The 27,244-nt window shown below is 50.7% G+C and overlaps 7 protein-coding genes across 7 annotated transcripts; 1 reads left to right on the top strand and 6 right to left on the bottom strand.

Moving 5' to 3' along the window:
- Positions 1 to 1,425: 1,425 nt before the first annotated feature.
- Positions 1,426 to 5,966, bottom strand: TrAFT101_006573 (uncharacterized protein). The gene is made up of 3 exons (XM_024906878.2): positions 5,084 to 5,966; positions 2,317 to 5,001; positions 1,426 to 2,222 (listed from the first exon to the last, which is right to left on the bottom strand). Exons 1-3 carry the CDS (start codon positions 5,450 to 5,452, stop codon positions 2,115 to 2,117), a joined length of 3,162 nt encoding a protein of 1,053 aa, XP_024758235.1. The 5' UTR covers positions 5,453 to 5,966; the 3' UTR covers positions 1,426 to 2,114.
- A 2,024-nt stretch (positions 5,967 to 7,990) lies between these two features.
- TrAFT101_006574 (uncharacterized protein) lies at positions 7,991 to 11,508 on the bottom strand. Its single transcript, XM_024900665.2, has 2 exons — positions 9,569 to 11,508; positions 7,991 to 9,511 (listed from the first exon to the last, which is right to left on the bottom strand). The coding sequence occupies exons 1-2, from the start codon at positions 10,647 to 10,649 to the stop codon at positions 8,472 to 8,474; spliced, it is 2,121 nt and encodes a 706-aa protein (XP_024758236.1). The 5' UTR covers positions 10,650 to 11,508; the 3' UTR covers positions 7,991 to 8,471.
- A 369-nt stretch (positions 11,509 to 11,877) lies between these two features.
- On the top strand, positions 11,878 to 15,316 carry TrAFT101_006575 (uncharacterized protein). Its single transcript, XM_024910025.2, has 4 exons — positions 11,878 to 13,938; positions 14,031 to 14,381; positions 14,445 to 14,624; positions 14,689 to 15,316. Exons 1-4 carry the CDS (start codon positions 13,666 to 13,668, stop codon positions 15,196 to 15,198), a joined length of 1,314 nt encoding a protein of 437 aa, XP_024758237.2. The 5' UTR covers positions 11,878 to 13,665; the 3' UTR covers positions 15,199 to 15,316.
- Positions 15,317 to 15,643: 327 nt separating this feature from the next.
- Positions 15,644 to 16,309, bottom strand: TrAFT101_006576 (uncharacterized protein; the record flags this gene model as incomplete). Its single annotated transcript, XM_024906879.1, has 1 exon — positions 15,644 to 16,309. The coding sequence occupies one exon, from the start codon at positions 16,307 to 16,309 to the stop codon at positions 15,644 to 15,646; it is 666 nt and encodes a 221-aa protein (XP_024758238.1).
- A 708-nt stretch (positions 16,310 to 17,017) lies between these two features.
- Positions 17,018 to 18,476, bottom strand: TrAFT101_006577 (uncharacterized protein). The gene is made up of 2 exons (XM_024900618.2): positions 18,186 to 18,476; positions 17,018 to 18,084 (listed from the first exon to the last, which is right to left on the bottom strand). The coding sequence occupies exons 1-2, from the start codon at positions 18,295 to 18,297 to the stop codon at positions 17,186 to 17,188; spliced, it is 1,011 nt and encodes a 336-aa protein (XP_024758239.1). The 5' UTR covers positions 18,298 to 18,476; the 3' UTR covers positions 17,018 to 17,185.
- A 665-nt stretch (positions 18,477 to 19,141) lies between these two features.
- On the bottom strand, positions 19,142 to 20,810 carry TrAFT101_006578 (uncharacterized protein). Its single transcript, XM_066127811.1, has 3 exons — positions 20,155 to 20,810; positions 19,633 to 20,047; positions 19,142 to 19,564 (listed from the first exon to the last, which is right to left on the bottom strand). Exons 1-3 carry the CDS (start codon positions 20,677 to 20,679, stop codon positions 19,359 to 19,361), a joined length of 1,146 nt encoding a protein of 381 aa, XP_065983924.1. The 5' UTR covers positions 20,680 to 20,810; the 3' UTR covers positions 19,142 to 19,358.
- A 366-nt stretch (positions 20,811 to 21,176) lies between these two features.
- TrAFT101_006579 (uncharacterized protein) lies at positions 21,177 to 25,063 on the bottom strand. The gene is made up of 2 exons (XM_024910026.2): positions 23,796 to 25,063; positions 21,177 to 23,717 (listed from the first exon to the last, which is right to left on the bottom strand). The coding sequence occupies exons 1-2, from the start codon at positions 24,819 to 24,821 to the stop codon at positions 22,023 to 22,025; spliced, it is 2,721 nt and encodes a 906-aa protein (XP_024758241.1). The 5' UTR covers positions 24,822 to 25,063; the 3' UTR covers positions 21,177 to 22,022.
- Between the last annotated feature and the right edge of the window lie 2,181 nt (positions 25,064 to 27,244).

The raw sequence follows: 27,244 nt of genomic DNA on the forward strand, positions 1-27,244 counted from the left end.
TATCGCGAGTAAACAACAAACGACTCTCCGATTACGCCTCTGCGTCCGTCCCCACGCAGCCCTCGTGCAGTGAATGATGACGCTGAAATGCAGTCCCAGCAGAAGCTTCTGCAGATGCAGCTCCATCCAAAGGGGAAAAGGGAACGTGAGACGGGGAACTAGCAGCTAGGCGCGGGCCTCTCTCTCTCGCTCCCTCAGAGTCTCTGCCCATGCTGGTGTGATTCTGGATTGAGTCACGCACACCCCACGGATTGGCTTCGTCGCCGCAGACCAGAGACAAGGGGCGCCAAGGGGAACAGCACATGAAAGCGAAGATCCAAAAGAAGGGGACGAAAAGGTGCAGCGCCCAACAGCGGCGCCCTCGCTTCGCACTAACACGCCAAATCAAACGTTCCCTCCGCATCTGCTCTCTGCAATGCAAAGCAAAGGCAGCAAGGGACCTCCATTTCAGGGAGATGGAAACAAATCAAATCAATCAATCAATCGCTCTCCCTCTCTTCTCTCTCTTCTCTCTGCTCTCCTCCCACTCTCTCACTCCCTGTAGCAGCAGCAGCCCAGCAACTGCACACTCCGTCAGCCGCCCGAAGGCTCCGCCCCAAGCCCCCCGATTTGCTCCCGCAATCAGGCGCCTTTGCATGACGGGGCAAAAAAAAAAAAAAAGATACACCCCCAGCCCTGTACATATGCATCAATTTGATGGCTTCGTTTATTCCATCCCATGCCCTGCTCCTCTGTACTGTACTCTTGTACAACTACTAGCACTACTAGTAGCGGACGTACCAGCAACAGCACAGCACACACGCCTCTGCCTCAAAAAAGGGTCCGTTCGCCTTGTTCCCCAATCCCAAAACATCAATCAATCAATGCATGCTAGTTATTAGTGCAGGTTGGGAAAAAGCCCACTCACTCACTCCCCAGGGCGCCTTCGCTGGCGTGACAAGTGGTAGATGTGCTGTCCTATCAATTTTTATGGGGCACTGCCAGCGTGTAAAAAGAGGCCCCATAACGGCATCATATGCAAATGCAGATGCAGATGCAAATGCACCCATAGGGCCGCTGCTACTACATAGTAGTTACTACTAGTTAGCATGCTCCGTCCATGTGCATTTCGTTTCGTTTCGTCTCCTCAAAAAAGAGAGGCGTCATAGGCTGGAAGCAAGCAGCAGTAGAGGCGGGTAGTGCTTCATGTACAGTTTAACGCCCGCCCACACATTTTGCTGCTTTGCTGCTGCAGCTGCCATCGTTCAAAACTGCAAACTTCGGTCTGGTGCAGCATCTGGAGAGGGTTGAAGAAATCGACGACGAGCAGCGAATTAGACGAAGCCCTTCTGGTCACTTGAGACTGTGCAGCGTCGCAGTCCAAGTCCAGTCGCACACAAGCGCGGAGTGCATGGCGACGAGAGCAGAACCGACAGGGCTGGTGGTGTTTCAGAGTCCAAAGACGGTAACCCGGCGGAAAAACGTACCTGCGCATCATCATCGCTGGATCACAGCTGAGTCACATTGGAAAAGCGAAACTCGGGTTGCATTATCACATTCACCCATCTATAACAACTATAAGGAAAAGGCAGGGCTCCATAATACGCCATGTACAGCAGTAGCATCGTTCTTTTTTCTTTTTCTACAAGACCAATATAAACACATGCATGCATTGCCCCCATTAAACCCGGGCCATCTTCCACCTCCGGGCCTTGATTTCAAGCTTTCCCTTGTCATGTACGAAGCAGCAGTTAGCCACCCTCCCATCGCTCAAAGGAAAGAAAACAACCAGATATATATTTCGAGATACGTAAAAAGGGGTCCGAAACAAGTAGAGCGAAGAAAATAACAAATTGAATCCCTAAAACGCCTTGCCTCACACCTCCCCTGAATTCCGGAATACCGACAAAAGGCTTTGACAGCGCGTATATACTATAATAACAGAACGCCGAGGGCAGAGTCGTATCGCCCTTCAGATGCTGCGAGTTTCCATATCCATACTGAATGCGTATCATATATATGTATGTGTGTATATATATATATTTGCATTTTCTGTTTCATTCGTGTTCGTATTTCGCAATGCTTTTCTTTAATTATGGGGAAAAGAAAAAAAAATGAATATCATCCGTAGACGCTTAAGCTTCTTCTTCAATCATAGCACGAACTTCCGGCTCGTTTAGGAGAATACGTCGTCCGAGTTCTTGTTGAGGATGCCCATCTCGAACAGCGCCAAAGTCAAGGATCTATCAAGGGCAGATTGGTTAGTAAAGTTGCCACAAATTCATCAACAAAGTCAAACAGCTGGAATAAACATATAAAGGGAAAGCTCAGTCTTACCTCTACATAAGTCAAGTTGTCTCTCTGGACGGCCGCAACGCATCGCCTTCCATCAAACTTGACCTGCCAGACCCCGCTAAGATCTGTCAGGAGATCCTGCACGCACTCTCCCGTCCGAACATCCCACATCTTGACAGTCTTCTCGCTGCCGCTGATAACTTTTCGGCCATCATGCTGGAAGCAGGTAATAGCACCCGTATGCGCCATGAGGGTGTTTCGGCATTTGCCGGTTTGAGGATCCCAGATACGGAGCGTCGAATCCGCAGCTGCTGAGACAAGGCGGTCGTCACGTAGATCCAGCAGACCAACCAGCAGGCTATGGCCTTCTAGCGTGTAGAGGCAAGATCCCGTGGCGAGGTCCCAAATCTTGACTAGAGAGTCCATGGAGCCCGAGATGCACCGGTTGCGCTCGTGGTCGAGCACCACAGAATAGACCTTCTGAGAATGCCCGTGAAGCACATGCAGGGCATCTCCGGTGCTAATTCGCCAAACTCGGACAGTGCTGTCGTAGGATCCGCTAACCAAGATATCGCCGTGCGCCGAAATGGCGCGAACCGAGTGGGTGTGTCCAGTCAGAACGCGGATGAAGTACGGACAGTCGGATTCCTGGGCCGGCGGGCCGGTCTGTATATATCGCCTTGATCCAACCTCGGGCAGACGCCAGACACGCAGCTGGCTATCTCTGGAGCCCGTAATAATCAGCGGCTTCTCCGGCTGCATGATGGGAGAGCCGTCCTTGGCCATGCCAGTCGCCGTCGGCATCAGTATTTGCAGGCAGCGAACCGTGCTAGTGTGTCCGTAGAACACCTGCTGACAGAGGCCGCGCTCAATATCCCAAACTCGCACCGATCTGTCCGTCGAGCCCGAGACCAAGATGTTGCCCTCGTACTGGAGAGCCCAGACGCCACCTTCGTGACCCTCGAGTTTCCTGCGGAGTTTACCAGTCTTGGTGTCGTAGATGTGGATGAGTGTGTCATCGCTGCCCGTGATAATCTTGTCATCGTCGAATTGGAGGCAGGTGATAACGTGTCGAGGGTGGGCCGCAAACGCTACGTGGCTCGGCTTCGTCTCGCCGTTGGTCCAGCTGTGGCGGATCATGTAGTGTCGACGATAGAGGGATTTGAAGAGATGGAGCTGTCGCAGACTCGGCAGGCCCAGTTGAGGATCGGGGACGGCCTGCATAGCAGCGTGGGCAGCCGAAAGGGGTCCAGCTGACTTATGCTGCTTGGCCTCGCCTTGAGCCTTTTCGTCCCGGTTGGCAGCCACCTCCTGGGTACTGGCCCGCCTCTTGGAACGCTCCGAGCTGTAGGCATTGAGACCACGCTTGCGCTTCGAAGTCCTCACTTTCGGTGTGGCCTCTTGCTTCAGAGCCTGAGTAAGCTCCTTTTCCGATGACGTTAGCCGGCTTTGCATGCTCAAATCCTGCTCGTAGCCGTCGATGCCAACCGGATCCTGCCAACCCCACCCCTGAATAATGGCCTTGCTGAGTTCCCCGGGAGGGAGGGTGAAGCCATCTCTATCAAACAATTCTTTCCAGCCGGTCTCGTTCCGATCTACGATGCTACGCCAGTGCTTTGATACTCGGGCGGCGCGGGTGAGGTCGCGGAGGTCGAGGTAGGATAGGATATGGTAGCTCAGCTCGAGGGGCAGTTGCTGCAAAAAGTCGCACTTGAGTGCGGGATTCACAGCATCAGCCACGATGCGGAGTGTGGGTCGAGGACACCGGCGGAGGAATTGGTACATCATGAATGTCTTCATCTCCGTCTTCATGGAGTCAAACGCCTCCAGCAGCATCTGCGGATCCAGCATGACAGGCTGGTGCTGGTCGTATCGCACCATGGCTCGTTTGCCGTGGGATGGACGCTCAAAGGGTACCATGTCGGTAAATCCTCCATCTTCGGTTACTTGAGACTCTCCCATCCACGTGGCCGACTGATCCGTCTTGAAACTAGACTGAGCGGTCTCGTCGGGGTCGGCAGAGTGGAGCTGGGCGGCGGCCAAGGTTGGGGATAATCTCGGACTAGGAAGACTGGCATCCTGGGCAGCAACGACGTCGATTGCGGGCCGGTGCTGCGGTCGAAGTGACGGTTCGAGGGATTCGTCGGTGTCATCTGCAAAGGATTCCGGGTCTGCATCGGTAATCGGGGGCGTGGCGACGGTGCTGCTGAAAGTATGGGCATCACTACCGGCGGGGCTGGACGCCTCGTAGGGGGGGGACTTTGAGCGGCCGCGGATGACGTCTTGGGAGTTGGGTGAATATTCGGAATGCATGGACCGTCGCTGCAATGAGCGGTTCGGTATTGGCCCGGCCGTCTCAGTGATGTCAGGCGTGGCAAGTATGCCAATGGAGGTATTTCTTGTGACTCTGTCGCTGGCATCGTGGCGTAAATTGCTGCTACCGCTGCCGCTTCCAGCGCCACTTCCGCTACTTCCTTGTATGACAGACCGGCGCAGCCTGTTGGACACGGCATGCAAGGCTGAGGAACGTGCTAGACGCTGTGAAGATCGTGTCGCTGTGGTTGTCGGTGACTCTGCAGCGGCCAACCGATTACTTCGGCGAGAGTAGTGCTCGGATGGTGAGGCTGACGAAATGCGGCTCAAAGCGTCGGGTGTCTGTATCTCGCCAGATATTGACTCCTGTTTGATCAGAGGCGGGGCAATTGTGCTGCTCTGGCTTCTTTTTGTCTATTATATCGCAAAGGAGGAAGTTGGTCAGTAAAACAGAGGCAAGTAGAAACGACACTCATTAGGTCCGCCTCGCACTCACCAGTTGGCTGTCGTCGTGGTCATCGACATCGTCCATCATTTCTGCATCGAAATCCTCCTCTTCAGCGCCAAAACTGTAAGAAAAGTCTGCCAGTTCGGGAGGCGTCGGCTTCGTGGCCAAGGGATACTCCTTGGTGTCGAGGCTCTCGAGGGGGGCGGGGTCGCGGATGAAGACCTGGGGGAACTTCCTGGTCAGGCGAGTTGTGGTGGTGACGGTCTTAGTCTCGACACACTCGCTGACGTGGAGTTGGAATCGGCGGTTGCCGTTGGGCGGCGTGCTCTCGGCGATGTTGACGGAGACGGTCTGCGTGTGGCCGCTCCTGGGCCGCCGCGGCTCGAGGCCCTGCTGGGAGGATGGCGAGGGCGTCATGGCGTCTTGATTGGAAACGCCCTGGCGGCTGGATTCCAGGAAGACGTCCAAGACGGCCGCAGTCTGCTGCTCTGCAAGGCGCCGCTGGGGTCACTTTCTCTTTCGTCGTTCTCTCCTTTATAGGCGAGAGTGGAAGATTCGGCTATCGAGGAAACTGAAGGAAAAGGTTCAAGATGATGTCGTAAGAGTTTGTGTCGACCAAGGAGGGTTTTTGCGGCTAGTGCGCGTGAGCCAAGCGTGGCTTTGCTGCACTTCGGGCCACGCGTGGGAGACGAGGACGACAGAACAAGACACGCAGATGGCCGTCCGAAAGGCTTCGGGCAATGCTGGACGAGGAAACGAACGCGGCAAATGCAAATAGAGAGTCGAGACGATGATATGCAGCACACGCTTTTTTTTCTTGTTGTTTTCTGCGGAACGAAGGGCGGGATAACGGCGTGGCCGGTGGCCGTGAGAATCCGGGCTGCGTCCCCTTTTGTGGCGGGCGATATTAGATAAGGCAGCGCCTGCAGCAGGTGCTAAACCGCTAGCGCCAAGCCTTGTAACAGGTTGGCTGTGGCCCTGTGGAGGGAGCAGACGTTGCGTTGGGCACAGATACAGAGGGGTTTAGCGGCAGTAAAGGGGGCAGGATTTTTTTCTTGCGGCGGTAACTGAGAATTAATCGCCACTAGCAGAGGTACTCCATACTTCCGTTCCAGCGGCTGCCTTGGCCGCTAGCGGGCACAAACAAAGAACTGGAGCCTGCTGGCCTTCAGCTGACGTTGTATTCGGTACCGGAGACCGCTAAGACACTAGGGCGTCGGCAATGGGTACGTACCCCGGACCGCCCAGATGGATGACATCGAAGCGTTTTTGCTAGCCTCGGCCACGACGGGTGCTCCCAAGGCACGGCGAAAAATGGCACATCGACAAAATTGCCGCTGGGAAGGGCAACTGGAATCTTGGCAGAGGGGAGCGTGGCTTCATGATTCCAGCGCTGTCTGTGCGCGCCGGCCGTCGATCTCGCTCGGGTTCGGATGCATCTTTCAGCGGCCGTGGTTGCGTGCTTTGATCGAGGTCTGATTGGATTGGGTGTATAGAAACAAGCTAGAGTCGCTCTACTGACAAGGCTGCCTGTCACCTTATTTGCATGCATCTTTTCCTTTTTTTTTTTTTCTTTTTTTTTACTTGGTGTTAATTCTTGTGGAACGGCTCTTTGGCAAGGCAGAGATGGTTCGAGCATCATGTCAATTCAGTCCGTGATCCCCAATTTTCTCGTCCCCACGAGCCCCGAGAGCCATTTTCTCCGGCTGCTGGTGCGCTCTCCATGGATTCATCCTGCCCCAGACGCCGCAACAAAAGTACATTGCAATATACGCGTCCATCACGCATCACCAACGCCGCTAGACTAGCAAGGCGGCAAGCCGGCCGGCGACGCTCTATTCGCCAGGATATAATCTACCTACCCAAGCACCTAACGGCCCAAAGACGTCCCAAGGTCGTCATTTCCGAGTAATTGTAATTGATACTACCTGCATCGCCGTTCCCTTGCCGTGCATAATCATGTGCTTTCCCCTCTTTCGATTTTTGGTTACTACTGCACGACATCTGCATGGGCGGCGGTATCTGCGTCTCTAGAGTGGGCGGATGCGCACATTATAAGATGCATACAGAGCAAGAGACCAATGAGACTACCATGCACCCAAATGCTTAATAAATACATGGCATAAGTCCTCGGTCAATAGATACTTATCAACCGACCTATCACAAATGGGTAAGCAGAGGATATCAGAAGCATTTGTGAGCATTCCCCAAGACTCTTGCATCCGACCTGTTGGCTTGTACAGTCCAACAGTGCAGGGTATCAATATCAATAGGCCCGGCACATCTGCACCTAAGCAGAAAGAGGAGGCGCCGATGGAGCAGCGACAGGGCCGTGCCGAGCACCAATGAATTGCGTCTATTTGCACAGTCTCTCTCTCTTTTTCTGTGGGCTCTGATCCTGACTTGCAGCCCGGCTCGTCGCACCGTCGCGGGCGGCAAAATGCTTGTCTTTTGTGCGCTCCCCCACCTTTGCAGCGGGCATAGATGAATCGCCTTGTACCAAGAATCGATTAACCGTCGTGCTATTACTATAGAACTTTGTATTCAGTAGTACATAATACCTGGCCAAGAGTCAAATGCTTTATCTGTTCCCAGTTTGACTCGTATTCTAACATACAGATGTGTGCAAAGTATGGCAGCCAGTCACCAACTCACAATCCTTCCATTGGCCTAGCCCCGGATATCCAACGACGCCACATCGGGCTCTGCCACCGAAGACAAAAAAAAATGCTACAATAAACCATGCTCGGCCCAGACCTTGTGCCGCTTCTGCTTACCTACAAAAGTCCTCAGTACTACGTCCTGCTCAGCGGATGCCCTGCACGGAGTACCTCCTATTGTACAAAAATACGGGGGTCCGAGTCCTCCGCCGACTCGGTCAACAGTGAGCCAATAGGCAGCTCCCGAGACCAGAACCTTCGAATTAGACCTTAGTCAGGCAAGGCCAATAGGCTACCCAGGGCGACTCGAGGCACAGAGTTACATAAAGCGTATTAGGGCTAGGAACAGTGAGATTGGGTCGTGTCTGGCCCTCTGCGTATTTGTAATGACGTATTATGGCATTCATCGACTCAGATTTGGCATCTTGCATGTCAAGGCAGGCTGAGCAACCCGGCAGCTCACAATGACCACTAGCCAAAAGGGGCAGAAGGTGACTATTCATTCTAAGGATCGTCATTAAGCTATATGCAAACATTTGAAAAGCCGGTTCCCCGTACTATTCATGATTAAATCTGAGTATCTATAATATGCAATAGAGTTCCTATATCTAACAAATATGCAGTATCCCATTGGAGCCCTGTAATTCATGTCCAAGTGACCGCCAAAAAGATGGAGGGGAAAAAATGTCCAAAATCAGCTTGCTATGCATCTTCTTGTTGTGATAAATGCTGTCGGAATGAGTCGCCATATAGACAAAAGCAAAGCGCTTGCTCTATTATGAGATGTAAACAGGCATTCGACTTCCCAGGAGCTCGCTCTTGGGCAGCTGGACGTCTTTCTTGTTGAAATTGTGCAGCATCAGCCAGCAGATCATGCGGAAAACGAGCGTGCACCAAATGTCGTCATGCGAAACTTCTAAATCCGCCAGTGAGCCTTCGTAGGTGACTTCTGGGGCTTCTTCAACCGTCACAGAAATCTTTGGTTTTCCCTCGGCAAACTCTACATGGTTCCCTCGCGTTGAAGGCGAACGCTCTCTGCTCTTGAAGATTGACTCACGCGCGAGGCTCTGAGGGCGTGAGTTGATGGAGAGGGGCGACTTGACAATGCTGCTTCTTCGGTTTGTAGCCGAGTTTAAAGCATTTAGCTTCACTACAGGACGAATATTGTCAAAATACACGTCCATGAGGATTTTTTGTCGATCTTCAGGCCCAGCCTCGTCCATTTCCTCAAAAGGACGAGTTGGCACCTTTAACCGAGGCCTCGGCGAAAGTCCTCGCGCGCTCGTACGATAAGACTGACCATCCGAATTCAGATCTTCTTGTTGATTGAGCAGTCGGAGCACCTCTTGGATATGATGTCTCAAGACGTCTTGAACGAGCTCCCGCCGGCTATCGTGCCTCTCTGCGTCTGAAGGTTGATCGTGCAATTCATGTTGATCGTGAGACTTCTCCGAATCGCCTTCGGCACCGTGACCGTTATGCCTCTGCAATTTGGTTCTCGCCGTGAGAACTTCATCAGTGTCATCCACAGCGGCGTGCAGTGATTTCAAGAGGAGCCATCTATCAAGAGCCTTTTCCTCCTTTTCCTCGGCCTGATAGTTTAATATTTCAGTAATATGCCTCCTATACCGCGTGATGACTAGAGAATTATGTTCTCCTCCTCCAGGCTGTGTCTTTGAAAAGAAAGCCGCTAGCATCCTGGGCAAGGAAACTGATCTCTTGTCCCAGCTGTGTGGTGTTGGATTGGGGAGGAAAGTAAAGTTGCTACCCTCGATATGGAATATCCGACTTAGCATGCCGAGAATCTCAAAGGATACTGGTAAGGGTGTGTCAGCTTCAGAATTATGCGACTCCAAGTCAAAGTGCAACTTACTAGGAAAGAGGTGAGATGTTCTTCTCCCTTCCTCTAAAAAGACTCTAGTTGTATTGTTGTTACAGCCGATAGCAGTCAAAGTCTCTGAAATTTCTCGCGAGTTGCCCATCAAGAGGGTGGTAAGATTTTGCTGCTCATCGCTTGGAGGTTTCAAACGCCGCTGATCATCCTTTTCACGATAGACGGTGGGAACATAGCCGAAGCACAGTTCCTTGATCTCGTCAACGGGGACGACGCGGTTTCGCTTAAAGGTGCATTGGCCATTGACTTGGAACGAGAACATGAGCCCGGGGTCACTAAGCCTTTCGCCCAGGATCAAGAAACCGTTTCCTTCGCCCCAGTAACGATCACGCTTGCGATCAAATTCCTTCCAGTATACCCCGATGGCCGCCATCATCTCTATCAAGTGGCACATGGTAGTGGTGGCATATGGCTTGTTGACGGAGATGGGCATAGTATCCCAGCTCTTGCGTTTGCGCTGGACAGCAACTGTTAGAGTGTGGTGACTTGCCAGTGCTGGTGGTTTGGGCGGGAAAAGATCGCTTGGAGGCCCAAAATCCTTGAATTCGTCCTCTTGCCACTCTCGCGACTCGGCCTCCATGCGCTGAGCAGCGAAGAGCAGAACATACCATGCGGCGATTTCATTGTCAGAGGTGTGAATCTGTTCTTTTCTGGATCTATCATGGTATGCTTTGCGTAGATCCAATTTTGAAGTCGTGTTTGTATCTTTCTGGGACTTCTCGCTGCCATCCAGATAGTAGATGTCAGCCCCTACGACGGGTCCATGCTTATTTGTTGGCGGCGACACGAATATGACAGGCACATCGAACTGGACCTCAAATCGCAGTTCATCTAGCCGAAATCGTCTCGTCTTAGTTTTGGCCCAGCCGCCCATGACCTTTTCATTGCAGAGGGAATAGCCCTGAGCGGACGCATAGTACTGCTGCAGCACTTGCATGAACGTAGCCAGCAGTGCCACGACAGACACCACCAAAGCCACGGCGGCCACGACAAAATCGGCGTTATTGTTGCCGCCGCCGCCATTGTTATTGTTATTGTTGTCGCTGCTGGAGTTATTCATCTTGGATGTGGGCTAAAGGTCCAAAAGATGGAAAGGAAAAGGAAAAGGGTGAATGTGTGTTCAAATGCATGTATGGCTGCCGGCGAGGGTTGTGGCCTGGTTTCCAAGCCTTTGGCAAGGCGAGTGAGGTGAAGCAAAGCCCGATTGGTCGATATATGTAACGCTCTAATGACCCAGGCTAGGTCGAGAGCAACTCGGCTTCGTTATGGGAATGAAAGAGGCTCTGCGCACGCTCAATAGAGAGAGCCGTGAGATGACCTTGCCTCGTTGTCGAGGATGCCTTGTGCGGAAGGAAACGCCTCCCATCAGCTGAAGAGCGCCGTACTGAGGACATGCGGCTCTATGGAGCCGAGGATGCGTTGCCGCCAGCTGCCTGAGTTAGGTCGTAAGGGTAGTATCGACAGCGAATTGTGGCAGAGATTGATTGGCAGGACAATCCATGATTTGCCTCAAGTCTGCTGCCTCTGCTGCCTCTGCTGCAGTTGACTCAGGGCTCTCCGACTGGCTTGAGGAGAATGAGGCGCGCGGGACGGTGCGGCGCGACCTGTCTGGCGCCATGGGCCCAGCCTCCAAAAAGCCACTGCCATTGCATTTTGTGTCAACAGGCCGCCAATTGCTAGCGCAGCTCCGATAATTCGATAATAGTCCGCAGTGGACGGACACAGCATAGGCCTTTTGGGAGGCCGGGGTTGGAGAAGCTGACCCGCAGTCTGGATGGATATTCGGTTAGACTTGACGTGAGAACTCCGCCGCATGTGGTGAGGATGATAACACAAAAGTAGCCTGGGTTGGTGCAAACAAAGCGAAAGTGAGTTGCAGAGAGTTGGAAATGGAGAATGAAGCAAGAAAATGCCTTGAAGCAAGGGACTGGTGGTGGTTGCTTTCCTTTAGCAAACAAGGAAGGCGCCGCGGCGTGGAATGATCTCGATGCCAAGACAATGGGTGGTGCTAAGCATGTCTGTACCCATCAGTACTGACGGAGACCTGTGGATGTTCGCCGCACTGCTAACGCTAGTGGGGGATGGCGGCCTGTGCTCGGTCCAGGCCAAGCCCCTGATGTGCATTGCAGCGCTCCGCGTTCCACTATAGCCTCATGTACACGCAAGTAGTGTGGATAAGCCAACCGGAACTCACCAAGGCATAAAGCACTGCCCCAAACATTAATCAAACTCGTTGCCGGCACCAAATCACATCGTAAGAACCAACACAGTCGTCAGAAAGAAATGGCCTTCCGATATCCGGGTGACAGCGGCCGGATATACCCGAATAACCAAAAATGAGGTTGAGATCCTGCTGATGGGCACACCACTTACAGCGGCGCATAGCAGCACCTGTAAAGCGCATAGCCGTGCAGGTTGGCTCGACCAGCGACAGAAGATGGCTTCGGTTTGCCTCGATCTCGACTCCTCTTGTGTAGGATCTTAATTATTCATCTCATGGCTGATGACGCTGCTTCGCGGAATGAATAAATACCCGCTTCTACGCCAGCCAACGGCTCGAGTGCGCTGTCCAGGCGCCATTGTCACACCCAGTATCTAATCTGAAGCTATTTCACCCTCACCGCTTGTCTTGTCTTGCGCGAGCCTTTGTACCACTGCAGCTGCTCAAGATAACGTCTATCTTGAGAGGCTTACATGCTCAACCGCTTGCCATGTGATGGCTCCTTTGGATGACTACAGGTAGCCATCGAGTGCTAGAACTCTCTGCGCTTACCGCTCATCAGCCGCTGAGTAGCCTGGAGCTTGTCAATTGAGCGTCGCTTTTCATTGACTTGGTGTTTCTCATCGAATACGCCTTATATTCTATTGGTTCCCATGAAGTCGAGCCAACGAAGGGATCCTCTATTATATACTTCCTGTATCTGAACTATGTAAATTTAGCAGCTCGGTTCGGAAGGCGGCCCGACGTTTCAGCCGCCAAAAATGGCACGTCATTTAAGCCAGGGAAAATGTCTCAACCCCAGGTAAATGATATGTGACCAGCTGGGGTTTACCAACAGATAGTTTGAGTGGAGTAGCGGAGATAAAAGGCTAGATCATTTGGGTCTACGAAGTACAAGCAGCATTCACATGGATAGGTGAGATATGGCTTGATTCCATCATACAGACGAGCGTGGCAAGAACCTAGTATATCATGCTATCAAGGACTCAAACGAATTGGCCAACATAGAAAAGAGGATACAGGAGTATTGCTCGCCCCCAAATACTCTGATAGTTGCCAACCTATTTACATGGAAAAGTGATCTGACCAACAACAGAACCTCCCTCGGCGCTTACACATATAAAACGGGGCTGATGTGCCCAAAAGAACGGAAAATGAAGAAAAGGATATGGCGAAGATGAGCTTATCTTCAGTGACTGCTTGCTTTCGGACAACTCTTGGCGTCACACCCTCTCTACGCTGCAGCCTAATTGGTTCGATATAACTGGAAAATCGTTGGTCTGCCTCTGCAAATCCTATGGTTTACCCACGGAGAAGTATCTCCATAGGCTCTGGTCTATTGTTGTCCCGGCCACTTCGGTCACGCCCTCTCCACCAGCGGTAGCTCATAGTGAGATCCACTGTGATTGCGTCGTCCAACACCAATATGTACGATGGCGAGCTGGATCCAGAAGCTGCTCTCCCTTCTGAAACTGGGATACGAACTCCGCCAACATCAAACCTAGCCAATAATGTGGCTTTCTGCGTACCGGGAATGTTGGAATATGCAGAGTATACAGAAGCAACCACCCATCTTGAATATGTGATGTATTATGAATAACATTGGAAAAGGACGTGTTGGGCTGTCTGATGCACGACAATGGCAAACGCACAAGGCATAAGGGTGGCAATGCTGGACAAGAGGTGGGTTAAAAGAAGCTTGTTCATTCCGTTAACAAGACTGGGTAGTCTCTCTTGAATTTTATGACCCAGTCTTTCACCTATTTTTCTTCCATCTTGGGCATCCTGAAACTATCTCGTCGTATACCCTCTTTACCTTGCTCAGGCGCACCAGTGTTCAAATACTTGCGAGACAATGGATGGCTCGGTGACAAAGTTGGCCACAGAGTCATCTGTTGACCGATTGACGACGCTATCCAGAGATATTGAAGTGAAGACACGATTTCTGACCGATGCCTTACGATCAAAGGGCCTTGAAGCCCCTTCCTACCAGGCAAACGGTCTTTCTGACTTTCCCCTTACTGAAGTCGAAGCCGTGAAGGCCAGGCAGGAACTCGTGGCGTTGACGAAGGAACTGCATGATCTCGTTCTGGGCCCGCGAGAAAGCTTGAAGAATATGGCTTGGGAAGTAGGCTCTTGTCTTTCATTTCTTTGTTACTGATAAGCTATGCGAAAGCTTAGTTATGGGCTCTAAATGTGTTAACTGTGTGGACCATTCAGTCAATCAGCTACATACCTTTGCAGGCAATATGCGAGTTTAAAATTGCAGAGGCCGTACCATTGACAGGTTCCTTCTCCTATGAAGAATTAGCAATCAGAGTACATACTTTGACTGGCGCCACGATATTACCATCAGATCTACGACGATTGATGCGCCTCGCAATTGCCAACAATATATTTCACGAGCCAAAGATTGGTTCGGTCGCTCATAATCGGGCATCTTTGCTGCTTCTAGAAGATGAGTCCCTGGCCAGCTGGGCAGCATTTTATACCATGGACCTCTTGGCTCCTATATCTCAAACTGTCACTGCCATGAAGACGTGGCCCGGATCTCAGGAGACCAACCAGACGGCAAGCAAACGCCAGTCCAACCACACTCTCAAAGAAAGGGGCGCTGATGAACCATAACTATAGGGTGTAAACATTGCCTTCAATCACAAGGATAGCTTCTTCGATCATCTGCAGGCGGACGAAGCCCGAGCGAAGCGATATGACCTGATGTTGCAGTCTCATGGCCAGCGAGAGGGATACAATCTATCACACACCGTTTCAGGATACCCTTGGGCGAAACTGGGTGAAGCAACTGTTGTTGACGTAAGGAATATGCAACTGCTCTCTCTTTTTGTTATGAGGCCTCTAGCTAATTTCGAGATTTTAGATGGGCGGTAATGAAGGATTCGTAGCAATTGCTCTTGCTGAAGCCTTCCCCTTGCTGTCCTTTATCGTGCAAGATTTGGAAGGCATGCGAACACCTGAAATGACGGATAAGATACCTCCGCATCTCTCCAATCGGATATGCCTCACGACACACGACTTCTTCCAGCCTCAGACGGAGACGGCGGACGCATATCTCTTTCGACACATTTTCCATGCTTTCTCGGACAAATACGCCATCAACATCCTCCGTGCGCTAATACCTGGCTTGAAACCGGGAGCTCGCATCATAATCAATGATATCGTGCTCCCTGACCCCGGCGTGGTGTCACGATTGGAGGAAAAGAGCATTCGGACGATGGACGTGCTGATGAAGGCGGTGTGCAATTCCCGGGAGCGGGAGATGGATGACTGGAGGAGCCTGTTTGAGCAGGCTGACAAGCGGTATCGATGGCAAGGTGCGTGGAAGACGAGCGGCAAGTTGTGGTTTATAGAGAGCACGTGGGAGCCTTAGTTCAGTAGGTGATACATTATAATGAATGCTGTGGAGTTTGATCTTGAAATAACAGGGGTATTATGATTACTTGCGAATGTGATGCTCATGATAAATTCAGCTTGGATTGAGTGCTAACAAGTCAATACATATCACATTAATTGATTAAACCTATAGTGAATATAAAAGAAAGTTTTCACGTTTATTTCTCAAGCTCAATGTTGTATGGGACATCAAATATTTACTAGGAGCTAAGCTACCAGGTATGAGATAATATCACCTCCAAATGAGAAAAAAAAACCTGTCTGTCCTATTGCTCTGAGTTTGATTGGTCCCAAGTCTTCCTCCAAAAGTTGGCTGACTGCGTAAGCCATGAGGTCGATTGACGGCAAGAGTTTCATCTCTAGTATCAGAATACTCTGCTTGGTTTCCTCTACATGACTGTGCATCTGTTCACTGGTGGTTCTCAAGATTCTGCATGTTCTGCAAACATTGCAAGAATGCCTTCTCTAATTCTCTTGATGTGGCCATCAATGTGTTCTTTCAGGCGGTTTTCCAGTCTCTCAAGATCACGTTGCGTGACGGGTTGATTGTTGACAGGTGAAGCTGGGCCACCAACGACGGGAGATGATTGTTCTAGAGGAGAGGAGGCATTCGGCTGGCTGCGATTGACCTTCAGTTTTGCTTCCGGAGGTTGGAGTTGCTCAGGTCCTTTGTGCTTCTTCACTCTGATCGGCTCCGGATTGTGAGTGCGATAGTCATTTTCAAAGTCCTCAATCTGAAGCGACTTAAAGACGCAGAGCATTAGAGTGTCAAAGGAAGGTGGTAGGACGCAGTAGAGCGATTTAATAAAAAAAAACTTCGCCCATATGGGTGAGGCTTCACACGATGACCAAATGGCGAAAAATATTGGACCCCACGGCAAGCCTCCTTTATTGTGGCAATGTGTGTTCTCGACGAGGCCTTTGTACTCGATCTGATCCTCAATGGTTATATTCGTTGCTTGTCGCCAGTAAGCTTTGACTGCCCTGACGGCGTCAGGGTATTTGTCTGACTCATTGCAAGGTATGTCGGACAGCTCGATCCTAAGGGGAGGGATGTTCGGATTAGGGCACGGATTGATGTGTGCCATGGTCGTATATAACGTGAGTACGAAGGTGCATCAAGAGGGTAGAGGCTTGAGGTTTAGTTGATGATCAGCCCAAGGTATGCTTATGATGGTGAAGGATGCTTATGATGGTGAAGGGGATGAGTTTGACGTGAAGTGGGAACGAAAGGCGAACAACAGGAAATTAAAGAGTTAAAAAGGAATCGCGGCACGAAACTCATGCAGACGCGTGTGGTTTAATCTTCGCGTGATGAGCTGCTAGTGTCCGACAAGTGCTATCACCGCGTTGGCTGCGTAATTGTCAGATGCCATGGTGCTGTAACAGCTGGCGGGAGTTGAGCTCATTCACCAAGCCTGCCAGAAGAATCATCATTACTAAAAGTGCATATTAATGAAGAATTATTATTCAACAGCCCCCTCTCGTTGTTTACCGCAGCAGTAGCTTAATAGGTCGGTTGGTCCGTATAGAAGAGGTAGATGTAGAAAAGGGTTAAAATAGCTGTAGATTCACAATCTTGACTGTAATTGGACACCCGACAATACTACCTATAGTAGTTTCCAATTGCTATACTTTCAAGTACGCCTGGATCTGATGATTTTACAACCTTTTGTGACACACAATCTCCAGCTGCCGTTTCGTGAGACATACAGGAGAATACCGTCTTGGCGCAACTCAAAAACCACTCCTCGCTGTGAAATGACACCGTCATTGTCCGTGGGAGCTTAGTTTTGCCCGTGATGCATTCTGATGCACATTGCGGTGGAATCTTGAGAATGATGCATTATTCCATCTATCATTATATAGCAGTTCTCATAGCATGACGCGTGCCCGCTTCTCTCTAAATAAGCCATTGCCAAACAAGAAAATAAGATGTAAAATAAACATGCCTGACGACCGTTTTAAACCTTGCTCTTAACGACAGCCCTGTTCGCCGTATTCCTGTCGAAATTCACAATCATCGCAACATGGTGTGACAGCGCGACAACATCCCCCGCTCTATCGCAGATGATAATCTCAATATCAGACCGGCCATTGTAAATCTTCTTCGAGTAAGACCGTATAAAGAGCCATTTCTCGCCCTCTTCCGGCAGCCTCTTCTTCACATCCAGGTTCATCACCAGCGTGGGATACCAAAAGGCCACCTTGCGCGCCAACTCGCCCCCCGCGGCTTGTTCTTCCTTCTCTGTCCGCAGCCGTTGCACCTCCACCACGAAAGACGCCGTGACGTCGACGAGGAAGCCGAGACTTGTATTTCGAAAAGGCTCGCCGCTCTTGGCGCAAACCCACAAGTCGATGAGGGACGCCGTGCCGCTCTTTTCCAGGCTTTCGCGGCAGTGGTACATGTGGAGCTGCTGCACGGCGGCGACTTTGCGCTGGATGATCGAGTCCAGAGGCGGCCATTCCGGGTCCTCGTTGGTGAGCAGTTTTGAAAAGTCCTTGACCGCAGGCAGCTTCGGCTGCAGCGACCAGCCGGTGTTGAGGGTGAGGCCGCTCTCGGCCGCGATGCTCCTGTTTGTCAGATACGCAACGACAACCTTTTCTGACTTTGCCCGGCCGTTGACTGTGCCAGACGAGATCCATGGTGCTTGCGGGAGAAGGCCGGTCTGGTAGAGGGAGACGTGGATGACTGAGATGGAGCGGCCGGGCTTGACCTCCTCGACGACGAGGATGGCGCGGCCGGAGGCGGTGCGGCTGAGGAATTCCCAGTGGGCGGCGATGGTGTCGGGCTGGTTTCTGGGAGTGAGATATTCTCTTGCTACGCGCAAAAAGACTGTGGCGACGAAGCCGCCATTGGGGACTGGGAAAAGTATGGTGTTAGTTAATTGTGGCCCAGGCTAGTTTTATACGTGGTATATTTTTGGGGTTATACACTCCTATGAGCATCTGTGTGTAACATACCTGAGCCGATGCAGAAGCTGGGTGAGAGATTGGCCTCGAACGTATTGTCATCAAGTCTCTTGATGGCGCTCTCCTGCTCCAGAGATGCAGGAATCTTTACTTCGGTGCTCATTGTGTCTCTGTTATCAACTGCCTGGGAACTGAACTAAGAACTGCTCCCTAGTTACGCCTAATGGTTGTAGGTCCAATAGAGAGGAGAGAGAGGAGAGAGGAAAAGAGAGACAGAAAGACGGCAGATCGGAACTGGGTCTCTTAGTAGCAACTGAATGGCATGTGCGTTAGTGAGATAAGATGTCAGTATTTAGTTCATTAAAAAAGACATGAGTCTTTCACAGAAACAGTCCCCCGTACATATCCCCAGATCGTGTCCGAGCCGAGGTAGCCCCGCCTAGGTTAAGCAACCGATTTGCCGTTCACTATAGACTAACAGCCAAGCGCTCGCATTCGCATCTAGTTGACTCTTAAGCCTAAGATTGACTGCTTATGGCTGATGGGGCGCTTTTTTAGCGACCTAGGATGGTGCTAAAAGTGGAAATAAGTTGACACTTGGTTCACGCTGTGGGGGTTGCCGTTTCTTGACTGATTTCCAAGATATATTTGCGGGGGAGCAACGCAGCGTAGTAGAGCAGAGTAACATTCGACAGGCCGGGAAGAGCTGCATTTGTAGGTAATAGCTGCAACGTCTGTCGATACTCTCGTCTTGGAATATCTCTAGTTAAAGTTGGATTTGCTGCACTGACTATTTATTTTCTTCCTTTTCATGCCCTGGAGCTGGCGTTTACTCATCGTCGGCTACCTCGGCTAAAAAGCCCTGTCAGTTGTTGATAACGCTCCTCGTAGCGGAAAAGTTTCAGAAAAGGCTTAAATGATGCATTATGGAGTTTGTGTCTCGCCATTGAAGTTGATTACGTGTAGCAAATTATATAGTTGGGTTGTTAGATGCGGAAGAATTAGCAGCCGAATGATTGGATCTATTACCAGATGATAGAGCTAATATTAGATGATATACGAGATTTGAAATGCCCGCGTAGGTCAAGGAGAATCTAAGCTTGAAGCAAGTCGTCATATGTATAAGCCATGGAGCCGTATTAACCTTTACAAATCTATAAAATCCTTCATATCTCTTCCAAGTCTGACAGTGTAGTGTATCGCCAAGAAAGAACAAAAAGCCCTTTACTCAAACGTCACCGTTATAACCTGCGTATGATTATTATTTGTATACGCAATCGTCAGCGTCTTCCCAGTTTCATCCAGATATGGATACGCAACTCCCGCATACACGAAGCCGCCATCAATCGGTGTCGCCTCATAGACTTCTTTATCCTGACTCCATGGGCCTTCTGGCTTCGGAGCCGTCCTCAAAGCCACTTTAGGGCCATCTAAATCTCACAGTTAGACTCTTTGTTTTTTGTTTAAGTTTGGTTCTTTCCCAGCCATAAAAACTTACTCAAATGGACATAGATGTAGCATTTGAAATACTCGCTGTAAACGACCTGGCCCTGTCCAGCTCCCCACATGACTGCTGTCTCAGCATTGTGCTCCGTCAGCACCTCCGTCCGCCATCCTTTCTCTTTGCCCCACCAGTACTCATACGCGTCCAGGTTGAAAGCGTCTGCTGCCTTGACTCGTGCTTGGTAGATGTATTCTGTATGCGGCCACTCAGTCACCCAGTTGGGCGGATGGCCCCATATGTAAATATACTCGCTGTTGACATCGCGATAGGCTGCGATGTCGCCGTACTTGGCGACCTCAGAACAGTCCCACCACCAACCGCGGTCTCCAAGGCGCTGGGTAATGGTAGGCACGCCTTCAATAACCTCGACTCGGGCGACGCCTGCCGAGCGGTAGTTTTCATGGTCGTTCTATTGTGTTTGTGTAAGCAGATGTAAGTCAGGCAAGTAGTAGAGAGTGTGTAAGTAAAGGTGAGTGTAGTCGTTCATGAAGGAAACAACTCAAAATGAAAACCTACCACAAGGAAAAATACAGCTCCAACTGCTTTATCATAGTCGACTTCACAGATGCTCGTGCCGCCAAAACCGAACTGATTGGTCTCTCCCCACTCCTCCCTAAACGGCGTAAACTGCCTCTGATGCGGCACCGGCTCATCATCATTCAGATGCAAATCATGCACCAGCAGCGGATCGTCCGTCAGCGCCGACACCGCGTTGCGCACCATGCCGTGAAAGCCTCCCGGGTCGGGCTCTTGGTCCGGATCCGTCACGCCGGGGCTGCACCACAGAGTGTCGCCATAGACGGCGTACCATTTGCCCTGGATATGGCCCGCAAAGCCTAGATCTCGTCGACTGGCGGAGTTACTCGACTTCTGCTCGCCTAGATATTCGACTGTGAAGCCGCCAATCGGGTTTTCGCCTTCGGGCTGGGTGTTGTCGATGCCGCTGGGTGAGTGGAGATTGCGCTTTTTGTCGTCTGGCTGAGTTTCGGGGTTGGAATTCTTGCCTGTGAGGCTCTGCAGTATCTTCTTGAAGCCGCTCATGATGCTGTTGGCAGGATGCAGAAGAGGAAGAAATAAAATCAAATGGTTCTAATTACAGATTTATTTGATATAAGAGTAGCAGAGTATATAAAACAGAAAAAAGTGACGAAATAAAAAGCCGAAACTGGCTGCCCAGAGATGGAATTCAAAAGTGTTCCAATTATCAAAACCGCCATCTCCACACTCCCGGCTCCCACGACGTCACTTTAGCGATCCCGCGATCCACTAGCACCGCTCTTGACTAGCACTGCCACCATTAAGGCACTCTACCAAGTTAGCATGGCAGCAGGCCATCTTCACATGTACTCTGGGATTCTAATCTCAATAGCCTTGACATGTGAAGTGGATGCGAGGCGGCGGCAAAGCTGGCGATATCCCACTCAAAAGGCCTTTTTCTCTTCAAAGAACATGAGTAGCTGGGCTTATTCATAACAACCTTAGCTAAAGCCTCCCAATATCACCTTCTTACGAATGCACACTCGTTTTACCTTTTACTCCTTCTTTTTCTCTTTATTGTCACTTAGTTAAATGGTTAAGGATATAGCACAGTTCAGGATATGAAATACAATCTCTCACAACGGGAGCCTTCGCTATTTTTGGGGGGGTGTATTCATAGGTTAGCATAGGAAGTTACCAGCCAACTTCACAGCATTTTTAACCCTCTCCTGGCCTTGATATAACTCGGCTTATCATTTGTTCCCCACAATGCCAACCCTCCAAGAGCTTCACAGCATTTTTAACCCTCCCCAGGCCTTGATGTAATATAGGCTTGGTATTAGTTGCCCTAATGGTGGCCTCCCGCAAGAGCTTCACAGCATTTTTAACCCTCCCCAGGCCTTGATGTAATATAGGCTTGGTATTAGTTGCCCTGATGGTGGCCTCCCGCAAGAGCTTCACAGCATTTTTAACCCTCCCCAGGCCTTGATATAACCAGGCTTGTCATTGGTTGCCCCGCCTTCTGCCAGTCCATCCACAGCATTTTTAACTCTCTTCAAGACACATGGCCGCGGAAGCCATCCGGCCAAGTTAGCGCCCAGCCAACTCAATGTCACATAAGATTCTCCTATTGTTAAGAACAAGGTTTTTGGCAGATGTAAATGCTATTCGAGTAAGTTTTTTTTTTTCTGGGTGGCAGGGTATCTAATGGAAAAAGCAGAGACGGCTATGGATGCACTAAGAACTAATGGTCTAATCATGATAATGAAGAATAACTGACAAATGATGTTGAACGCCATGACAAAATCAATAATCCCGTCTCTTGAAATGGTAGCATTCTCCACGAAGAGAAAAGGAAAAACAAGAGTAGCAGTACTGGACACTACCCGACAGCATCATCTTTTGTCTCACAGCCGCGCAAACACCTTTCCAAAAATCTCCCTCGCCTTGACCAGGTTGATGAGGCTCATCCTCTCATTAGCCAAATGGGCAGAGTCGCTGGCCCGTCCGCAAGGCAAGTGGGCAGCCGGCGCTCCAAACTCCTTCTCCAGGAAGCGAATGGCTGGGATAGACCCGCCTTCACGAATGTACAACGGCTTCTTTGGCTTGCTCGTCGGCAGCTCAGGCGACTCCAGCGGAGGGGCTTTGCCATTTGTGCCGTGTTCACTTGGACTTGATTGCTTCATATTGGCGGCGTCGTTCCGGGGCTCGAAGCAGTCGGGCCACGCCTCCACAATGGCGTCGCATAGGATACGGAAGATGTCGTTTGTTGGATCGCCCAGCCACGGCTCAGCCTTATTATCGATGCGGATACTGATCCTATTCTCAGAGCCAAGGCTAGCAAATTCGCGCTGTAAGAAGCCTGTTAGGGCCGTCGCCATCGCGTCCACCTCTTGTCCTGGCACCAGTCGCATGCTGATGTGCGAGCTGGCATGGCTGCTCACCAAGCTGCCCTCTGGTCCCGACACGTTGTATCGGTGAATCGTCAGGTTTGGCTCTCGCCATGTTGCTAAAAGCGACTTCTTGATCTCTGTTTCAGAGACGGCTTCGGCACTGCGGCGCAACAGGATAGAGGCGATATCGTCATAGCGTGCCTCTTCCTCTGGTGTCACCGGTGGGATGCCGTCGTAAAAGCCTGGGATGAGGACTCGATTGCCGCGGCCCTTGAGTCTTGACAAGACTGCTGTGAGATCTGAAAGGGGCTCGTCGTTCATGTAGGAGCCATCAACGCCAGAGTGTATATCGGGACGCGCCGAGTCAACGCAGACAGTGGCGTGAAGGACGCCTCGCAGCCCGTAAGTCAGACACGGAACTTCATCGTCCAGCCAGTAGCTATTGGCCAGCAGGATGTAGTCCACAGGGCCAATGCGCTCCTTGTTTCTCTTGATTACCTGTTCAAACCCTCTGGATCCAAACTCCTCTTCTCCCTCGATCAGAAAAATGACGTCGTTTTCCAGCTTCTGCGCCTGCATCAGGTCTGTCACCGCAAACAATGCAGCCAGTATAGGGCCCTTATTATCGCTGATGCCTCGTCCATAGAGGAAACCATTAGCTCCATGGACGGTAAACGGGTCGGTTGCCCAGTTGCTCTTCTCGTTGTCAGCCGACACCACGTCGTAGTGACCGTAAAAGAGGATTCTCTTTCGTCTATCGGCAGATTCTTTCTTCCCAGAGAATTTTGCCAACACCACAGGGTTATGCGATTCTCCTGTACTCAGCATTTCGACATATCCGCCCATGCGCTTAAACAGGGCGCCGAGATAGGTCGCTCCCTTGCGGCAGTCTTCTGCAAATTCGGGCCTGGATGATACGGTTTTGTACGAGACGAATTCTGTAAGGGCAGAGAGGATTACATCGTCTTCAGTCTGGCTCAGGTTACCCGATTTCGGGTCTGCCTCATCCTTGATATTCCATACGCAGATGTCATTGTCGTTGGCCCCGGTGATGTAATACTGTTCTTTTTTGTAAGTAGCGCAGGCGGATGATAATATTTTGCTCTTTTCTTTGCCGTTGTGCGCTTTCCACTGGCTAAGACATTGATATTTTTGAGCGACTGTTCTTGAGACGTGCTGGTATTTCCCATAATGCGCCGTACTAAATTTCTGCAGAGTATACTGTCAGTGGATACTATTTGGAAGCGGAAATAAAGAAGGCAAAAAAAAAAAAAAAAAGGTACTCACATTGGCCCATCCGTCAGCAGAAGTAGTCCAAAGGTAGCCCCAGCCCATTTGGAGCGACATTATGTCGTGATTCTGCGCCTTAATCACCCTCAGCCTCTGGGCTGTGTCTAGGTCCCAAAGCTCGACAATGCCATCAAGCTTTCCAGCATACAAGAAGGATCCGTCCAAAGCCAGAGACAGCACAGATTCCGCATCATCTGCACCAAGGGACATGATCTCTTTGATGCCGGCGCGCTCGGGGTCGTTCGGATCAGTTCTACCTTGCGCCCCAAGACTCCAAAGCTTGATTGTGCCATCGCCGCCTCCTGAAATCAGCACATCGTCCTCGGGACCAACTTCGACAGTAGGTCCCTTTGCAATCAGCATGCAGTATATGTAGCCGTAATGGGCAAACTTGCGGATTGCACCACTATCGATTTCCAAGACGTTGTTGGCTCGAGGGATCAATCCCCACTTGTCCTCGCTGCGTCTTGGAGTGCTCGTTCCGCCAATAGCTTTGGAGTCGAAAAATCGATGACTTCTTCGATCCGGATGTCGCTGCGAATCGGGCGTCACTTTTGTGCTGGGATCGCTCAGGCTAACCCATTGTATCGTCATGTTCTGCGCGCCAATGTACAGCGTATCGTGCTGCGGGCTGTACGCTGTGGAAAAGATGTCGCCGACATCGTGGTTGCCATAGATTTCGTAGAGACGTCGAAGCGTTCGAGGGCACCACACGTTGATGATGGGGTCGCAAGCGCTCGAGAACAGGTAAGAGCCGTCCGGAGAGAGCGAGAGCGACATGACACTTCTCTTGTGCGCCTGGACCTGCTGCACCTGGTGGAAGGTTGAGAGAGACCAGACGACGATCTCGCCATCTTGCGTGCCGGCATAGATGGAGTCGTGCTGCGGGCTGACTGCGAGTGCGAGAACGCTGCTGCTGTGCTTGAGGCTATGAAGCAGCTCTGGCTGGGTTTGTTGGCAATCGGGCACTTCGAGAGTTGGCAGGACGGTCACCGCCGCCGGGTCGACCGTGAGCGAAGGCATCGTGGCTAGATCCGGTCAGAGAATCCTCCTGATACGAAGCTTGAAATGTGCAAGGCTGGAGGGGCTCGCGAGTCGTTGCCCCAGACCATAACACGTCAAAATACAGCTGCACAGTAATGAAAAGAATCAGAAATGATGGATTGCGAGCAAAGAGATCAAGCCTCGCACGCGCTCTAGGGAGAGATTCGGGGAGGATGCGCGAGGATCGCACAATGGCATTTGCGGTCTCACAGAAAAAGTCTAGATCTGGAGGATTGAGTCAAGTCATCGCTGACGTGATTGGCAGCAATGACGTGCTTAGTGCGGTTTCGGCGCAAGGCCTCTCTGTCTTACAGGGCTCACAGCAGCGATAGCCTCAGCTGAGCAGCGCCCTGGAGCGCTAAAACACGCAGCTGTTTTCTCGCTGACAGCGGCCTTGTTATCTTGCCGTGACTCCTGACTATGCCTTCCTGTTGCAATAGACAGATCGGGCTCGGTATAACCTTGCAGAATGCTCTGATCCTTCATTTCAGACCACACAAGCTGCCTCTTTGCTCACTAAGCGTTATTCGTTCAGCATTATGCCGCATCCACGCCCGCTTCGATGGGCTCAGCTTCGGTAACTAGCAGCTGGCTGCAATTTCTTTACTCCCAAATCTGTACAATGTGCCATGTTCGATGTGTGTGACGTGAAGGTGTATGGCAAAGATCAACCGCAGACTGTATGTAACGAGGCTCGACTCACCAATTCTTCTGCGCATCCATTTCGCCGCCTCTTCTCTCATAGCCATTTGATTGCATTTTGTACACGCTGCAGTTGCAGTGAGCTGTATTTTCTTCACTCCATTATTGCAGTTGCTCGTCCTTTTCGTAGGTGTGTCGATGGTGGTTGTGTGGGACATTGCGGCAGCTTCTTATAGGAGACAACAGGGGTGCATTGCAATAGATATGGCTACATGTACCGATCTTAATGCTGGAAACAAGAATGACCTGGATGTTATGGAAATACGTGTCACAACAGCCGAATAGCCAAGATATGTTGGCATATTATACTATTCTTGACGTCCACCGCCCCAAGACCGGCAGTACCTCCCGTCCATGGCCATGAAAACATCCCAGTCCTTGCATCGCTAATCGAGCGGTGGTTCTTAGTGGGTTCCAGGTGGTGCCATTTCAAGCTGGGGCCCCTAAACGAACCGTTCGTCTCGGCTTATCTGGTTTCAGACCTCTACGACACCCAAGGTTGCAGTGCCCGTATGTTGTTAGATTCGATGGTGTGGCTGCTGAGGTATGGGATTTTGATAAGAGGCAGTGAGTTGGCGTTAGCACGGCCAACTAACAAAGGGTCCTCATTCCAGCAACCTAACAGACAGACTTGCTGGTCGTGTCAAGGTACTAAATATTGCTCGGTAATATAGATAGGCATATGTAGCATCAGTCTAGGTGCACGTAGATTAGGCATCCGTGGACATGTAATTAGACCTGCAACTTAGATCAACTGCATCAGTCATATGAGTTGATCACACTCTCTATGTTGTTTCATGACGAGTATGAGACTTTCAAGCTCAACGAAGCAAGAATACCTAGTCGACTTGAATTAAATAAATGCCTAAACTATTCTATATCTATTTTGCCTCAGTTATCAGATTGCAGCTCTTAGCTAAAATCATATTCCTCATTGAAAATGCACTACTGCAAGGGCGTGCAAAGTCGAGTGTCTTCAAGTGACTGCACAGAGCTCGATGTCGTCCAAGATGACCAGCATACATTCACATTCACTGCAACTACTAGAGGTACGAGGCCAACCATTAAAGTTCATAGCGACTGCCGCCAAGTTAGGTAGCTTGTCCCAAACGTAAAATTGTTTTCACCCTCTGTTCAACATTACTGCTAGGCACTTTTAAGAGAGCGAGACCTCTGGGGCGCATACCCTATCACGGATTGAAGAGACTGGGGCCTCTGATTATGAGTCAAAGAAAGCTGTATTGCGCAAACTGAGATGATTATGCTGGGAAAGGAATGAATCAAAATGAATGTATGCTGCCAAGTGCGTATTGCTTCTGATTGACTTGTATAAGACACGCAGAGAATCAGTTCAGGACTGCTACTTTAACAAGATTATGAATAGAAACGAGAAGCAGTACGCGTATAGCTAAAGGTCAATGCTCCACATACTGTACTAAATGTATCAATGCGAAACTTGAGAAACAGCCCTATAATCTGAAAACCTGAATTGGTTGATCCAGGCAAACAGTCCAGCAATGATGCTGGACAGGTAAGAGGTAGTACATGATTCGAGAGTCTCTCTTGCACCTTGCCGTCCGCCTTCGCCACAAACGCCACACGGTTCCTTGCGCCTGAAAAGTAGCGCAAACTGTGAGCTGCAGATGCGCCTGGAGCTGAGCCCCACACCCCACACTCTGTGGCGGGGCATCGCTTTCTCT

Source organism: Trichoderma asperellum, chromosome 4, assembly GCF_020647865.1.
Source record: "Trichoderma asperellum chromosome 4, complete sequence".
Lineage (NCBI taxonomy): Eukaryota > Fungi > Ascomycota > Sordariomycetes > Hypocreales > Hypocreaceae > Trichoderma > Trichoderma asperellum.

Bases quoted from the DNA above. Each gene is read 5' to 3' on its own strand.
- TrAFT101_006573 (XM_024906878.2), bottom strand. From the start codon at position 5,452: ATGACGCCCTCGCCATCCTCCCAGCAGGGCCTCGAGCCGCGGCGGCCC. The intron at 5,002-5,083 runs GTGAGTGCGAGG...GCGATATAATAG, and splicing joins ACCACGACGACAGCCAACTG to ACAAAAAGAAGCCAGAGCAG. The intron at 2,223-2,316 runs GTAAGACTGAGC...TGCCCTTGATAG, and splicing joins ACAACTTGACTTATGTAGAG to ATCCTTGACTTTGGCGCTGT.
- TrAFT101_006574 (XM_024900665.2), bottom strand. From the start codon at position 10,649: ATGAATAACTCCAGCAGCGACAACAATAACAATAACAATGGCGGCGGC. The intron at 9,512-9,568 runs GTAAGTTGCACT...CACCCTTACCAG, and splicing joins AACATCTCACCTCTTTCCTA to TATCCTTTGAGATTCTCGGC.
- TrAFT101_006575 (XM_024910025.2), top strand. From the start codon at position 13,666: ATGGATGGCTCGGTGACAAAGTTGGCCACAGAGTCATCTGTTGACCGA. The intron at 14,382-14,444 runs GCAAGCAAACGC...CCATAACTATAG, and splicing joins CTCAGGAGACCAACCAGACG to GGTGTAAACATTGCCTTCAA. The intron at 14,625-14,688 runs GTAAGGAATATG...TCGAGATTTTAG, and splicing joins GTGAAGCAACTGTTGTTGAC to ATGGGCGGTAATGAAGGATT.
- TrAFT101_006577 (XM_024900618.2), bottom strand. From the start codon at position 18,297: ATGAGCACCGAAGTAAAGATTCCTGCATCTCTGGAGCAGGAGAGCGCC. The intron at 18,085-18,185 runs GTATGTTACACA...TACTTTTCCCAG, and splicing joins CAGCTTCTGCATCGGCTCAG to TCCCCAATGGCGGCTTCGTC.
- TrAFT101_006578 (XM_066127811.1), bottom strand. From the start codon at position 20,679: ATGAGCGGCTTCAAGAAGATACTGCAGAGCCTCACAGGCAAGAATTCC. The intron at 20,048-20,154 runs GTAGGTTTTCAT...CAAACACAATAG, and splicing joins GAGCTGTATTTTTCCTTGTG to AACGACCATGAAAACTACCG. The intron at 19,565-19,632 runs GTAAGTTTTTAT...TGTGAGATTTAG, and splicing joins CTACATCTATGTCCATTTGA to ATGGCCCTAAAGTGGCTTTG.
- TrAFT101_006579 (XM_024910026.2), bottom strand. From the start codon at position 24,821: ATGCCTTCGCTCACGGTCGACCCGGCGGCGGTGACCGTCCTGCCAACT. The intron at 23,718-23,795 runs GTGAGTACCTTT...TATACTCTGCAG, and splicing joins CTGCTGACGGATGGGCCAAT to AAATTTAGTACGGCGCATTA.